The sequence below is a fragment of the Salmo salar genome, chromosome ssa11, assembly GCF_905237065.1.
Source record: "Salmo salar chromosome ssa11, Ssal_v3.1, whole genome shotgun sequence".
NCBI lineage: Eukaryota > Metazoa > Chordata > Actinopteri > Salmoniformes > Salmonidae > Salmo > Salmo salar.
This window is the reverse complement of record NC_059452.1, coordinates 55,626,630-55,646,965: the sequence shown is the minus strand read 5'-3', so window position 1 is coordinate 55,646,965 and position 20,336 is coordinate 55,626,630. Positions and strand designations below refer to the sequence as shown.

The following is a 20,336-nucleotide window of genomic DNA, read 5'->3' as shown; positions in this document are numbered from 1 at the left end:
GCCAAAGCAAGTGAAGTAGATAATAAATAAAAGTGAAATAAACAATAAAAATTAACAGTTTTTTTTTTATGTAAAAAAAATGAAAAATCAACAGTAAATATTACACTCACAAAAGTTCCAAAAGAATAAAGGTATTTCAAATGTCATATTATGTCTATATACAGTGTTGTAACGATGTGCAAATAGTTAAAGTACAAAAGGGAAAATAAATAAGCATAAATATGGGTTGTATTTACAATGGTGTTTGTTCTTCACTGGTTGACCGTTTCTTGTTCAGTTCTCCCTCCCTCCCTCCCTCCCTCCCTCCCTCCCTCCCTCCTCCCTCCCTCCCTCCCTCCACAATGGTGTTTGTTCTTCACTGGTTGACCTTTTCTTGTGGCAACAGGTCACACATCTTGCTGCTGTGATGTCACACTGTGGTATTTCACCCAGTAGACATGGAAGTTTATCAGAATCGGATGTTTTCAAATTCTTTGTGGATCTGTGTAATCTGAGGGAAATATGTGTCTCTAATATGGTCATACATTTGGCAGGAGGTTAGGAAGTGCAGCTCAGTCTCTCTCTCTTTCTCCCTCTGTCTGTCCCTCTGTCTGTCCCTCTGTCCCTCTGTCCCTCTGTCCGTCTGTCCGTCTGTCCGTCCGTCTGTCTGTCTGTCTGTCTGTCTGTCTGTCTGTCTGTCTGTCTGTCTGTCTGTCTGTCTGTCTGTCTGTCTGTCTGTCTGTCTGTCTGTCTGTCTGTCTGTCTGTCTGTCTGTCTGTCTGTCTGTCTGTCTGTCTGTCTGTCTGTCTGTGTCTTTTCTTTCTTTCTTTCTTTCTTTCTCTCTCCTCCCTCCCTCAGTCCCCCTCTCTCTCTCTCCTATCTTTAAATGGTAAATACTGCAAGTGGGTATGACGTAGTTGTATAGTGTGGAAAGCTCTCTTTAACTGAAGGTTAATTGCTGTTGAAGTGTGATGAAGCCAAGGCTATTAACAGCTATATATAGCAAACACCTTATGTCACTCATCTTAGTTGGTTACTGTGGACCCAAGGCTACTTCTCTCTCTTTATGTCTCTCTCTCTCCTCCCTCTCTGTTTCTCTCTCTCCTCCCTCTCTGTTTCTCTCTCCAATCTCTCTTCAGCTCTCTCTCTCTCCTCCCTCTCTCTCCGTCTCTCTCTCTGTCTCTCTCTCTGTCTCTCTCTCTCTCTCCTCCCTCTCTGTCTCTCTCTCTGTCTCTGTCTCTCTCGCTCTGTCTCTCTCGCTCTCTGTCTCTCTCGCTCTGTCTCTCTCGCTCTCTGTCTCTCTCGCTCTCTGTCTCTCTCGCTCTCTGTCTCTCTCGCTCTCTGTCTCTCTCTCTGTGTCTCTCTCTGTGTCTGTCTCTGTGTCTGTCTCTGTGTCTCCCTCCCTCTCTCTCTGTCTCTCTATCTCTCTCCTCCCTCTCTCTCTGTCTCCCTCTCTGTCTCCCTCTCTGTCTCCCTCTCTGTCTCCCTCTCTGTCTCCCTCTCTGTCTCCCTCTCTGTCTCTCTCTCTGTCTCTCTCTCTGTCTCTCTCTCTGTCTCTCTCTCTCTGTCTCTCTGTCTCTCTCTCTTTCTCTCTCTCCTCTCTCTGTCTAGTTTTCTCATGATTTGGTTGGGTCTAATTGTATTGCTGTCCTGGGGCTCTGTGGGGTCTGTTTGTGTTTGTGAACTGAGCCCCAGGACCAGCTTGCTTAGGGGACTCTTCTCCAGGTTCATCTCTCTGTAGGTGATGGCTTTGTTATGGAAGGTTTGGGAATCACTTCCTTTTAGGTGGTTGTAGAATTTAACAGCTCTTTTCTGGATTTTGGTAATTACCGGGTATCGGCCTAATTCTGCTCTGCATGCATTATTTGGTGTTTTACGTTGTACACAGAGGATATTTTTGCAGAATTCTGCTTGCAGAGTCTCAATTTGGTGTTTGTCCCATATTGTAAATTCTTGGTTGGTGAGCGGACCCCAGACCACACATCCATAAAGGGCAATGGGTTCATTAATTAACCCTCTCTACCATCCCACCTGACCAACATCCAGTGAAGGTGCAGGGCGCCAAATTCAAACTACAGAATTATAAATATTTAACATTCTTGAAAATACACATGCAATATGTCAAAATATAGCTCAACTTCTTGTTAATCCAGCCAAGGTGTCAGATTTCAAAAAGGCTTTACGGCGAAAGCATACCATGCGATTATCTGAGGACAGCACCCCATCAAACAAACACATGACAATCATATTTCAACCCGCCAGGCGCGACACAAAACTCAGAAATAACGATATAATTCATGCCTTACCTTTGAAGATCTTCTTCTGTTGGCACTCCAAAATGTCCCATAAACATCACAAATGGTCCTTTTGTTCGATAATGTCATTTTTTTATATCCATAAAAACTCAGTTTAGCTGGTGCGCATCAGTCAATAATCCACTCAGTTTCCCTCCGTCAAAATACATACAAAATGAATCCCAAACGTTACTAATAAACTTTTCCAAACAAGTCAAACAACGTTTATAACCAAACCTTAGGTACCCTAATACGCAAATAAATGATAAAATTTAAGACGGAGAATCATTATTGTCTTTACCGGAGATAAACAACAAAGAACGCGTTTTCCTCCACGCGCTTAGAATTACTAAAGCCAAAATGGGAGCCACCTAGAAAAACTACAATTTCCGGGCCATTTTTCTAAAAACCAGCCTGAAACTCTTTCTAAAGACTGTTGACATCTAGTGGAAGCCCTAGGAACTGCAATTTGGGAGGACTTGGGCTTATAATTAAAGTTCAAGCCATTGAAAACAGTGGTAAGCTGACATTTTTTGAGGGGGGGGGTGGTTTGTCCTCGGGGTTTCGCCTGCCAAATCAGTTCTGTTATACTCACAGACATTATTTGAACAGTTTTAGAAACTTTAGAGTGTTTTCTATCCAAATCTACCAATTATATGCATATATGCATGCTTCTGGGCCTGAGTAACAGGCAGTTTACTTTGGGCACGCTTTTCATCCGGAGGTGAAAATACTGCCCCCTATCCCAAAGAAAATAACTGATTCAAGTGTTTTTAGCCAGATCCTAATTGGTATGTCGAATTTGATGTTCCTTTTGATGGTGTAGAAGGAAGGCCCTTCTTGCCTTGTCTCTCAGATCGTTCACAGCTTTGTGGAAGTTACCTGTGGCGCTGATGTTTAGGCCGAGGTATGTATAGTTGTTGTGTGCTCTAGGGCAACGGTGTCTAGATGGAATTTGTATTTGTGCTCCTCGCAATCTCTCTCTCTCTCTCTCTCTGTATCTCTCTCTCTCTCTCTCTCTGTATCTCTCTCTCTCTCTCTCTCTCTCTGTATCTCTCTCTCGCTCTCTCTCTCTCTGTATCTCTGTATCTCTCTCTCTCTCTCTCTCTGTATCTCTGTATCTCTCTCTTTCTCTCTCTCTCTCTGTATCTCTCTCTCTCTCTCTCTCTCTCTCTGTATCGCTCTCTCTCTCTCTCTGTATCTCTCTCTCTCTCTGCATCTCTGTATCTCTCTCTCTCTGTATCTCTGTGTATTCTCTCTCTCTCTCTCTCTCTCTCTCTCTCTCTCTCTCTCTCTCTCATCAGTAAATCAGATCAATATAGTGAGTCATGACAGGTCAGACTGTGCAGAGCCAGGCAGATACAAACAACCACAGCAGCAAGTAACTCCTACTTCTAATTATACACCACTTCTATTCATCTCTCTCTCTCTGTCTCTGTCTCTGTCTCTGTCTCTCTCTCCCTCTGTCCTCTCTCTCTCTCTCTGTCCTCTCTCTCTCTGTCCTCTCTCTCTCTGTTCTCTCTCTCTCTGTACTCTGTCTCTCTGTCGTCTCTCTCTCTGTCCTCTCTCTCTCTGTTCTCTCTCTCTGTCCTCTCTCTCTCTGTACTCTGTCTCTCTGTCCTCTCTCTCTCTGTCCTCTCTCTCTCTCTGTCTCTCTCTCTGTACTCTGTCTCTCTGTCCTCTCCCTCTCTCTCTATCTATCTCTCCTTCTCTCTGTCTCTGTCTCTGTCTCTGTCTCTGTCTCTTTCTTTCTTTCTTTCTTTCTTTCTTTCTTTCTTTCTTTCTTTCTTTCTTTCTTTCTTTCTTTCTTTCTTTCTTTCTTTCTCTCTCTTTCTTTCTTTCTTTCTTTCTTTCTTTCTTTCTTTCTTTCTTTCTTTCTTTCTTTCTTTCTTTCTTTCTTTCTTTCTTTCTTTCTTTCTCTCTTTCTTTCTCTCTCTCTCTTTCTTTCTTTCTTTCTTTCTTTCTTTCTTTCTTTCTTTCTTTCTTTCTTTCTCTTTCTCTCTCTCTCTCTTTCTTTCTTTCTTTCTTTCTTTCTTTCTTTCTTTCTTTCTTGCAAGACCAGGCCAAGCCTGATCAGTTTACACAAACAGAGCTGAGTTGAAGGGACTTACATGGTGTCTGGATTAGCAGGGCGCCAGCAGAAAAGCTTAGCGCTAACTGAGCCGCCATGCTAACAGCCCACCCGCGGGAAATGGACCATGCTACCAGCCCACCCGCGGGAAATGGGAGCTGAGCGTAGCGGCGTGGCGCTCGTTCTTCATAACAGGGGTCAGATTAAAGCTGTTTGTCTCTCACTCTCTCTCTCTCTCTCTGTTCTCTCTCTCTCTCTCTCTCACTTAGTGGTATGAATAATGAGTGGCTGGGAACCGGGCGGAGGAGGGAGGGAGGGACAGACGGAGAAAAATGAAATCATCCTACCTGTACTCTCTTGTCCGGAGGGAGTAGAGTTTAAAGGCACAGCCCAGAGCGATGACAAGGAGGAGGCCACAGACCAGAGAGCCAAACAGGGCAGCAGTGATCACCTAGAAACAATACAGGCATTCCTGTCCTATCATAAAATATATTATAACATCTGTACACTATACTACATTACACACTACTACTAGTAATACAACACATTATAACATACTACTACTAGTAATACAACATACTACTACCAGTAATACAACACATTATAAACATACTACTACTAGTAATGCAATACATTATAAACATACTACTACTAGTAATACAACATACTCCTACTAGTAATACAACACATTATATAACATACTACTACTAGTAATACAACACATTATAAACATACTACTACTAGTAATACAACATACTACTACTAGTTATACAACACAATATATAACATACTACTACTAGTAATACAACACGTTATATACATACTACTACTAGTAATACAACACATACTACTAGTAATACAACCCACTACTACTAGTAATACAACACATTATATAACACACTACTATTAGTAATACAACACATTATAAACACACTACTACTAGTAATACAACACATTATAAACATACTACTACTAGTAATACAACACACTACTACTAGTAATACAACATACTACTACTAGTAATACAATACATTATAACATACTACTACTAGAAATATAACACACTACTACTAGTAATACAAAACATTATATAACATACTACTACTAGTAATACAATACATTATAAACATACTACTACTAGTAATACAACATACTACTACTAGTAATACAACACATTATATAACATACTACTACTAGTAATACAACACATTATATAACATACTACTACTAGTAATACAACACATTATATACATACTACTACTAGTAATACAACACATTATATAACATACTACTACTAGTAATACAACACATTATATAACATACTACTACTAGTAATACAACACATTATATACATACTACTACTAGTAATACAACACATTATATAACATACTACTACTAGAAATACAACACATTATATAACATAATACTACTAGTAATACAACATACTACTACTAGTAATAAAACACATTATATTACATACTAAGACTAGTAATACAATACATTATAAACATACTACTACTAGAAATACAACACATTATATAACATACTACTACTAGTAATACAACACATTATATAACATACTACTAGTTGAAATACAACACATTATAAACATACTACTACTAGTAATACAACATACTACTACTAGTAATACAATACATTATAACATACTACTACTAGAAATATAACACACTACTACTAGTAATACAACACATTATAAACACACTACTACTAGTAATACAACACATTATAAACATACTACTACTAGTAATACAACACACTACTACTAGTAATACAACATACTACTACGAGTAATACAATACATTATAACATACTACTACTAGAAATATAACACACTACTACTAGTAATACAAAACATTATATAACATACTACTACTAGTATTACAATACATTATAAACATACTACTACTAGTAATACAACATACTACTACTAGTAATACAACATACTACTACTAGTAATACAACACATTATATAACATACTACTACTAGTAATACAACACATTATATACATACTACTAATAGTAAAACAACACATTATATAACTACTACTACTAAAAATACAACACATTATATAACATACTACTACTAGTAATACAACACATTATATAACATACTACTACTAGTAATACAATACATTATAAACATACTACTACTAGTAATACAACACATTATATAACATACTACTACTAGTAATACAACACATTATATACATACTACTACTAGTAATACAACACATTATATGACATACTACGACTAGTAATACAATACATTATAAACACACTACTACTAGAAATACAACACATTATATAACATACTATTACTAGTAATACAACACATTATATAACATACTACTACTTGAAATACAACACATTATAAACATACTACTACTAGTAATACAACATACTACTACTAGTAATACAATACATTATAACATACTACTACTAGAAATATAACACACTACTACTAGTAATACAACACATTGTAAACACATTACTACTTGAAATACAACACATTATAAACATACTACTACTAGTAATACAATATACTACTACTAGTAATACAATACATTATAACATACTACTACTAGAAATATAACACACTACTACTAGTAATACAACACATTGTAAACACACTACTACTTTTAAAACAACACATTATAAACATACTACTACTAGTAATACAACACACTACTACTAGTAATACAACATACTACTACTAGTAATACAACACATTATATAACATACCACTGCTAGTAATACAACACATTATATACATACTACTACTAGTAATACAACACATTATATAACATACTACTACTAGAAATACAACATACTACTACTAGTAATACAACAGATTATATGACATACTAAGACTAGTAATACAATACATTATAAACATACTACTACTAGTAATACAACACACAACTACTAGTAATACAAAATACTACTACTATTAATACAATAAATTATAACATATTACTACTAGAAATATAACACACTACTACTAGCAATACAATACATGATATAACATACTACTACTAGTAATACAATACATTATAAACATACTACTACTAGTAATACAACATACTACTACTAGTACTACAACACATTATATAACATACTACTACTAGTAATACAACACATTATATACATACTACTACTAGTAATACAACACATTATAAACACACTACTACTAGTAACACAACACAATACTACTAGTAATAAAACACATTATTTAACATATTACTACTAGTAATACAACACACTACTACTTGTAATACAACACATTATATAACATACTACTACTAGTAATACAATACATTATAAACATACTACTATTAGTAATACAACATACGACTACTAGTAATACAACACATTATATAACATACTACAACTAGTAATACAACACATTATATATATACTACTACTAGTAATACAACAAATTATAAACACACTACTACTAGTAATACAACACACACTACTACTAGTAATACAACACAGTATATAACATACTACTACTAGTAATACAACACACTACTACTAGTAATACAACACATCTACTACTAGTAATACAACACATTACTACTAGTAATACAACACATTATATAACACACTACTACTAGTAATACAACACAATATAAACACACTACTACTAGTAATACAACACATTATATAACATACTACTACTAGTAACACAACACACTACTACTAGTAATACAACCCACTACTACTAGTAATACAACACATTACTACTAGTAATACAACACATTATATAACATACTACTACTAGTAATACAACATACTACTACCAGTAATACAACACATTATAAACATACTACTACTAGTAATGCAATACATTATAAACATACTACTACTAGTAATACAATACATTATAAACATACTACTACTAGTAATACAACACATTATATAACATACTACTACTAGTAATACAACACATTATATACATACTACTACTAGTAATACAACACATTATATGACATACTACGACTAGTAATACAATACATTATAAACACACTACTACTAGAAATACAACACATTATATAACATACTATTACTAGTAATACAACACATTATATAACATACTACTACTTGAAATACAACACATTATAAACATACTACTACTAGTAATACAACATACTACTACTAGTAATACAATACATTATAACATACTACTACTAGAAATATAACACACTACTACTAGTAATACAACACATTGTAAACACATTACTACTTGAAATACAACACATTATAAACATACTACTACTAGTAATACAATATACTACTACTAGTAATACAATACATTATAACATACTACTACTAGAAATATAACACACTACTACTAGTAATACAACACATTGTAAACACACTACTACTTTTAAAACAACACATTATAAACATACTACTACTAGTAATACAACACACTACTACTAGTAATACAACATACTACTACTAGTAATACAACACATTATATAACATACCACTGCTAGTAATACAACACATTATATACATACTACTACTAGTAATACAACACATTATATAACATACTACTACTAGAAATACAACACATTATATAACATACTACTACTAGTAATTCAACATACTACTACTAGTAATACAACAGATTATATGACATACTAAGACTAGTAATACAATACATTATAAACATACTACTACTAGTAATACAACACACAACTACTAGTAATACAAAATACTACTACTATTAATACAATAAATTATAACATATTACTACTAGAAATATAACACACTACTACTAGCAATACAATACATGATATAACATACTACTACTAGTAATACAATACATTATAAACATACTACTACTAGTAATACAACATACTACTACTAGTACTACAACACATTATATAACATACTACTACTAGTAATACAACACATTATATACATACTACTACTAGTAATACAACACATTATAAACACACTACTACTAGTAACACAACACAATACTACTAGTAATAAAACACATTATTTAACATATTACTACTAGTAATACAACACACTACTACTTGTAATACAACACATTATATAACATACTACTACTAGTAATACAATACATTATAAACATACTACTATTAGTAATACAACATACGACTACTAGTAATACAACACATTATATAACATACTACAACTAGTAATACAACACATTATATATATACTACTACTAGTAATACAACAAATTATAAACACACTACTACTAGTAATACAACACACTACTACTAGTAATACAACACAGTATATAACATATTACTACTAGTAATACAACACACTACTACTAGTAATACAACACATTATATAACATACTACTACTAGTAATACAACACATTATATAACATACTACTACTAGTAATACAACACACTACTACTAGTAATACAACACATTATATAACATACTACTACTAGTAATACAACACATTATATAACATACTACTACTAGTAACACAACACACTACTACTAGTAATACAACCCACTACTACTAGTAATACAACACATTACTACTAGTAATACAACACATTATATAACACACTACTACTAGTAATACAACACAATATAAACACACTACTACTAGTAATACAACACATTATATAACATACTACTACTAGTAACACAACACACTACTACTAGTAATACAACCCACTACTACTAGTAATACAACACATTACTACTAGTCATACAACACATTATATAACATACTACTACTAGTAATACAACATACTACTACCAGTAATACAACACATTATAAACATACTACTACTAGTAATGCAATACATTATAAACATACTACTACTAGTAATACAACAGACTCCTACTAGTAATACAACACATTATATGACATACTACTACTAGTAATACAACACATTATAAACATACTACTACTAGTAATACAACATACAACTACTAGTTATACAACACAATATATAACATACTACTACTAGTAATACAACACGTTATATACATACTACTACTAGTAATACAACACATACTACTAGTAATACAACCCACTACTACTAGTAATACAACACATTATATAACACACTACTATTAGTAATACAACACATTATAAACACACTACTACTAGTAATACAACACATTATAAACATACTACTACTAGTAATACAACACACTACTACTAGTAATACAACATACTACTACTAGTAATACAATACATTATAACATACTACTACTAGAAATATAACACACTACTACTAGTAATACAAAACATTATATAACATACTACTACTAGTAATACAATACATTATAAACATACTACTACTAGTAATACAACATACTACTACTAGTAATACAACACATTATATAACATACTACTACTAGTAATACAACACATTATATAACATACTACTACTAGTAATACAACACATTATATACATACTACTACTAGTAATACAACACATTATATAACATACTACTACTAGAAATACAACACATTATATAACATAATACTACTAGTAATACAACATACTACTACTAGTAATAAAACACATTATATTACATACTAAGACTAGTAATACAATACATTATAAACATACTTCTACTAGAAATACAACACATTATATAACATACTACTACTAGTAATACAACACATTATATAACATACTACTAGTTGAAATACAACACATTATAAACATACTACTACTAGTAATACAACATACTACTACTAGTAATACAATACATTATAACATACTACTACTAGAAATATAACACACTACTACTAGTAATACAACACATTATAAACACACTACTACTAGTAATACAACACATTATAAACATACTACTACTAGTAATACAACACACTACTACTAGTAATGCAACATACTACTACTAGTAATACAATACATTATAACATACTACTACTAGAAATATAACACACTACTACTAGTATTACAATACATTATAAACATACTACTACTAGTAATACAACATACTACTACTAGTAATACAACATACTACTACTAGTAATACAACACATTATATAACATACTACTACTAGTAATACAACACATTATATACATACTACTAATAGTAAAACAACACATTATATAACATACTACTACTAGAAATACAACACATTATATAACATACTACTACTAGTAATACAACACATTATATAACATACTACTACTAGTAATACAATACATTATAAACATACTACTACTATTAATACAACACATTATATAACATACTACTACTAGTAATACAACACATTATATACATACTACTACTAGTAATATAACACATTATATGACATACTACGACTAGTAATACAATACATTATAAACACACTACTACTAGAAATACAACACATTATATAACATACTATTACTAGTAATACAACACATTATATAACATACTACTACTTGAAATACAACACATTATAAACATACTACTACTAGTAATACAACATACTACTACTAGTAATACAATACATTATAACATACTACTACTAGAAATATAACACACTACTACTAGTAATACAACACATTGTAAACACATTACTACTTGAAATACAACACATTATAAACATACTACTACTAGTAATACAATATACTACTACTAGTAATACAATACATTATAACATACTACTACTAGAAATATAACACACTACTACTAGTAATACAACACATTGTAAACACACTACTACTTTTAAAACAACACATTATAAACATACTACTACTAGTAATACAACACACTACTACTAGTAATACAACATACTACTACTAGTAATACAACACATTATATAACATACTACTGCTAGTAATACAACACATTATATACATACTACTACTAGTAATACAACACATTATATAACATACTACTACTAGAAATACAACACATTATATAACATACTACTACTAGTAATACAACATACTACTACTAGTAATACAACACATTATATGACATACTAAGACTAGTAATACAATACATTATAAACATACTACTACTAGTAATACAACACACAACTACTAGTAATACAAAATACTACTACTATTAATACAATAAATTATAACATATTACTACTAGAAATATAACACACTACTACTAGCAATACAATACATGATATAACATACTACAACTAGTAATACAATACATTATAAACATACTACTACTAGTAATACAACATACTACTACTAGTAATACAACACATTATATAACATACTACTACTAGTAATACAACACATTATATACATACTACTACTAGTAATACAACACATTATAAACACACTACTACTAGTAACACAACACAATACTACTAGTAATAAAACACATTATTTAACATATTACTACTAGTAATACAACACACTACTACTTGTAATACAACACATTATATAACATACTACTACTAGTAATACAATACATTATAAACATACTACTATTAGTAATACAACATACGACTACTAGTAATACAACACATTATATAACATACTACAACTAGTAATACAACACATTATATATATACTACTACTAGTAATACAACACATTATAAACACACTACTACTAGTAATACAACGCACTACTACTAGTAATACAACACAGTATATAACATATTACTACTAGTAATACAACACACTACTACTAGTAATACAACACATTATATAACATACTACTACTAGTAATACAACACATTATATAACATACTACTACTAGTAATACAACACACTACTACTAGTAATACAACACATTATATAACATACTACTACTAGTAATACAACACATTATATAACATACTACTACTAGTAACACAACACACTACTACTAGTAATACAACCCACTACTACTAGTAATACAACACATTACTACTAGTAATACAACACATTATATAACACACTACTACTAGTAATACAACACATTATAAACATACTACTACTAGTAATGCAATACATTATAAACATACTACTACTAGTAATACAACATACTCCTACTAGTAATACAACACATTATATAACATACTACTACTAGTAATACAACACATTATAAACATACTACTACTAGTAATACAACATACTACTACTAGTTATACAACACAATATATAACATACTACTACTAGGAATACAACACGTTATATACATACTACTACTAGTAATACAACACATACTACTAGTAATACAACCCACTACTACTAGTAATACAACACATTATATAACACACTACTATTAGTAATACAACACATTATAAACACACTACTACTAGTAATACAACACATTATAAACATACTACTACTAATAATACAACACACTACTACTAGTAATACAACATACTACTACTAGTAATACAATACATTATAACATACTACTACTAGAAATATAACACACTACTACTAGTAATACAAAACATTATATAACATACTACTACTAGTAATACAATACATTATAAACATACTACTACTAGTAATACAACATACTACTACTAGTAATACAACACATTATATAACATACTACTACTAGTAATACAACACATTATATAACATACTACTACTAGTAATACAACACATTATATACATACTACTACTAGTAATACAACACATTATATAACATACTACTACTAGAAATACAACACATTATATAACATAATACTACTAGTAATACAACATACTACTACTAGTAATAAAACACATTATATTACATACTAAGACTAGTAATACAATACATTATAAACATACTTCTACTAGAAATACAACACATTATATAACATACTACTACTAGTAATACAACACATTATATAACATACTACTAGTTGAAATACAACACATTATAAACATACTACTACTAGTAATACAACATACTACTACTAGTAATACAATACATTATAACATACTACTACTAGAAATATAACACACTACTACTAGTAATACAACACATTATAAACACACTACTACTAGTAATACAACACATTATAAACATACTACTACTAGTAATACAACATACTACTACTAGTAATACAACATACTACTACTAGTAATACAACACATTATATAACATACTACTACTAGTAATACAAAACATTATATACATACTACTAATAGTAAAACAACACATTATATAACATACTACTACTAGAAATACAACACATTATATAACATACTACTACTAGTAATACAACACATTATATAACATACTACTACTAGTAATACAATACATTATAAACATACTACTACTAGTAATACAACACATTATATAACATACTACTACTAGTAATACAACACATTATATACATACTACTACTAGTAATACAACACATTATATGACATACTACGACTAGTAATACAATACATTATAAACACACTACTACTAGAAATACAACACATTATATAACATACTATTACTAGTAATACAACACATTATATAACATACTACTACTTGAAATACAACACATTATAAACATACTACTACTAGTAATACAACATACTACTACTAGTAATACAATACATTATAACATACTACTACTAGAAATATAACACACTACTACTAGTAATACAACACATTGTAAACACATTACTACTTGAAATACAACACATTATAAACATACTACTACTAGTAATACAATATACTACTACTAGTAATACAATACATTATAACATACTACTACTAGAAATATAACACACTACTACTAGTAATACAACACATTGTAAACACACTACTACTTTTAAAACAACACATTATAAACATACTACTACTAGTAATACAACACACTACTACTAGTAATACAACATACTACTACTAGTAATACAACACATTATATAACATACTACTGCTAGTAATACAACACATTATATACATACTACTACTAGTAATACAACACATTATATAACATACTACTACTAGAAATACAACACATTATATAACATACTACTACTAGTAATACAACATACTACTACTAGTAATACAACACATTATATGACATACTAAGACTAGTAATACAATACATTATAAACATACTACTACTAGTAATACAACACACAACTACTAGTAATACAAAATACTACTACTATTAATACAATAAATTATAACATATTACTACTAGAAATATAACACACTACTACTAGCAATACAATACATGATATAACATACTACTACTAGTAATACAATACATTATAAACATACTACTACTAGTAATACAACATACTACTACTAGTAATACAACACATTATATAACATACTACTACTAGTAATACAACACATTATATAACATACTACTACTAGTATTACAATACATTATAAACATACTACTACTAGTAATACAACATACTACTACTAGTAATACAACATACTACTACTAGTAATACAACACATTATATAACATACTACTACTAGTAATACAAAACATTATATACATACTACTAATAGTAAAACAACACATTATATAACATACTACTACTAGAAATACAACACATTATATAACATACTACTACTAGTAATACAACACATTATATAACATACTACTACTAGTAATACAATACATTATAAACATACTACTACTAGTAATACAACACATTATATAACATACTACTACTAGTAATACAACACATTATATACATACTACTACTAGTAATACAACACATTATATGACATACTACGTACTAGTAATACAATACATTATAAACACACTACTACTAGAAATACAACACATTATATAACATACTATTACTAGTAATACAACACATTATATAACATACTACTACTTGAAATACAACACATTATAAACATACTACTACTAGTAATACAACATACTACTACTAGTAATACAATACATTATAACATACTACTACTAGAAATATAACACACTACTACTAGTAATACAACACATTGTAAACACATTACTACTTGAAATACAACACATTATAAACATACTACTACTAGTAATACAATATACTACTACTAGTAATACAATACATTATAACATACTACTACTAGAAATATAACACACTACTACTAGTAATACAACACATTGTAAACACACTACTACTTTTAAAACAACACATTATAAACATACTACTACTAGTAATACAACACACTACTACTAGTAATACAACATACTACTACTAGTAATACAACACATTATATAACATACTACTGCTAGTAATACAACACATTATATACATACTACTACTAGTAATACAACACATTATATAACATACTACTACTAGAAATACAACACATTATATAACATACTACTACTAGTAATACAACATACTACTACTAGTAATACAACACATTATATGACATACTAAGACTAGTAATACAATACATTATAAACATACTACTACTAGTAATACAATAAATTATAACATATTACTACTAGAAATATAACACACTACTACTAGCAATACAATACATGATATAACATACTACTACTAGTAATACAATACATTATAAACATACTACTACTAGTAATACAACATACTACTACTAGTAATACAACACATTATATAACATACTACTACTAGTAATACAACACATTATATACAAACTACTACTAGTAATACAACACATTATAAACACACTACTACTAGTAACACAACACACTACTACTAGTAATAAAACACATTATATAACATATTACTACTAGTAATCCAACACACTACTACTTGTAATACAACACATTATATAACATACTACTACTAGTAATACAATACATTATAAACATACTACTATTAGTAATACAACATACGACTACTAGTAATACAACACATTATATAACATACTACTACTAGTAATACAACACATTATATATATACTACTACTAGTAATACAACACATTATAAACACACTACTACTAGTAATACAACACACTACTACTAGTAATACAACACAGTATATAACATATTACTACTAGTAATACAACACACTACTACTAGTAATACAACACATTATATAACATACTACTACTAGTAATACAACACATTATATAATATACTACTACTAGTAATACAACACACTACTACTAGTAATACAACACATTATATAACATACTACTACTAGTAATACAACACATTATATAACATACTACTACTAGTAACACAACACACTACTACTACTAATACAACCCACTACTACTAGTAATACAACACATTACTACTAGTAATACAACACATTATATAACACACTACTACTAGTAATACAACACAATATAAACACACTACTACTAGTAATACAACACATTATATAACATACTACTACTTGAAATACAATTAAACACATACTACTACTAGTAATACAACACAGTACTACTAGTAATACAACATACTACTACTAGTAATACAACACATTATATAACATACTACTACTAGTAATACAATACATTATAACATACTACTACTAGAAATATAACACACTACTACTAGTAATACAACACATTATATAACATGCTACTACTAGTAATACAGTACATTATATAACATAGTACTACTAGTAATACAACACATTATAAACACACTACTACTAGTAATACAACACTTTATAAACATACTACTACTAGTAATACGACACACAACTACTAGTAATACAAAATACTACTACTAGTAATACAATACATTATAAAATACTACTACTAGAAATATAACACACTACTACTAGCAATACAATACATTATATAACATACTACTACTAGTAATACAATACATTATAAACATACTACTACTAGTAATACAACATACTACTACTAGTAATACAACACATTATATAACATACTACTACTAGTAATACAACACATTATATACATACTACTACTAGTAATACAACACATTATATAACATACTACTACTAGAAATACAACACATTATATAACATACTACTACTAGTAATACAACACATTATATAACATACTACTACTAGTAATACAATGCATTATAAACATACTACTACTAGTAATACAACATACTACTACTAGTAATACAACACATTATATAACATACTACTTCTAGTAATACAACACATTATTTAACATACTACTACTAGTAATACAACACATTATTTAACATACTACTACTAGTAATACAACACATTATATACATACTACTACTAGTAATACAACACACTAATACTAGTAATACAACACATTATATAACACACTACTACTAGTAATACAACACATTATAAACATAATACTACTAGTAATACAACATACTACTACTAGTAATACAACACATTATATGACATACTACGACTAGTAATACAATACATTATAAACATACTACGACTAGATATACAACACATTATATAACATACTATTACTAGTAATACAACACATTATATAACATACTACTACTCGAAATACAACACATTATAAACATACTACTACTAGTAATACAACATACTACTACGAGTAATACACTACATTATAACATACTACTACTAGAAATATAACACACTACTACTAGTAATACAACACATTGTAAACACACTACTACTAGTAATACAACACATTATAAACATACTACTACTAGTAATACAACACACTACTACAACATACTACTACTAGTAATACAATACATTATAACATACTACTACTAGAAATATAACACACTACTACTAGTAATACAACACATTGTAAACACACTACTACTTTTAAAACAACACATTATAAACATACTACTACTAGTAATACAACACACTACTACTAGTAATACAACATACTACTACTAGTAATACAACACATTATATAACATACTACTGCTAGTAATACAACACATTATATACATACTACTACTAGTAATACAACACATTATATAACATACTACTACTAGAAATACAACACATTATATAACATACTACTACTAGTAATACAACATACTACTACTAGTAATACAACACATTATATGACATACTAAGACTAGTAATACAATACATTATAAACATACTACTACTAGTAATACAACACACAACTACTAGTAATACAAAATACTACTACTATTAATACAATAAATTATAACATATTACTACTAGAAATATAACACACTACTACTAGCAATACAATACATGATATAACATACTACTACTAGTAATACAATACATTATAAACATACTACTACTAGTAATACAACATACTACTACTAGTAATACAACACATTATATAACATACTACTACTAGTAATACAACACATTATATACATACTACTACTAGTAATACAACACATTATAAACACACTACTACTAGTAACACAACACAATACTACTAGTAATAAAACACATTATTTAACATATTACTACTAGTAATACAACACACTACTACTTGTAATACAACACATTATATAACATACTACTACTAGTAATACAACACATTATATAACATACTACTACTAGTAATACAATGCATTATAAACATACTACTACTAGTAATACAACATACTACTACTAGTAATACAACACATTATATAACATACTACTTCTAGTAATACAACACATTATTTAACATACTACTACTAGTAATACAACACATTATTTAACATACTACTACTAGTAATACAACACATTATATACATACTACTACTAGTAATACAACACACTAATACTAGTAATACAACACATTATATAACACACTACTACTAGTAATACAACACATTATAAACATAATACTACTAGTAATACAACATACTACTACTAGTAATACAACACATTATATGACATACTACGACTAGTAATACAATACATTATAAACATACTACGACTAGATATACAACACATTATATAACATACTATTACTAGTAATACAACACATTATATAACATACTACTACTCGAAATACAACACATTATAAACATACTACTACTAGTAATACAACATACTACTACGAGTAATACACTACATTATAACATACTACTACTAGAAATATAACACACTACTACTAGTAATACAACACATTGTAAACACACTACTACTAGTAATACAACACATTATAAAACATACTACT

The 20,336-nt window shown here is 29.5% G+C and overlaps 1 protein-coding gene across 1 annotated transcript in view; it reads right to left on the bottom strand.

Annotated features, from left to right (window-relative positions):
• LOC106591879 (low-density lipoprotein receptor-related protein 12) overlaps positions 1 to 20,336 on the bottom strand; it is a 123,799-nt gene that overhangs the window by 9,477 nt on the left and 93,986 nt on the right. Inside the window, exon 2 of the mRNA XM_045688876.1 lies at positions 4,692 to 4,795. Coding sequence (XP_045544832.1) covers positions 4,692 to 4,795 — 104 coding nt within the window. The remainder of the gene's footprint in view (positions 1 to 4,691; positions 4,796 to 20,336) is intronic.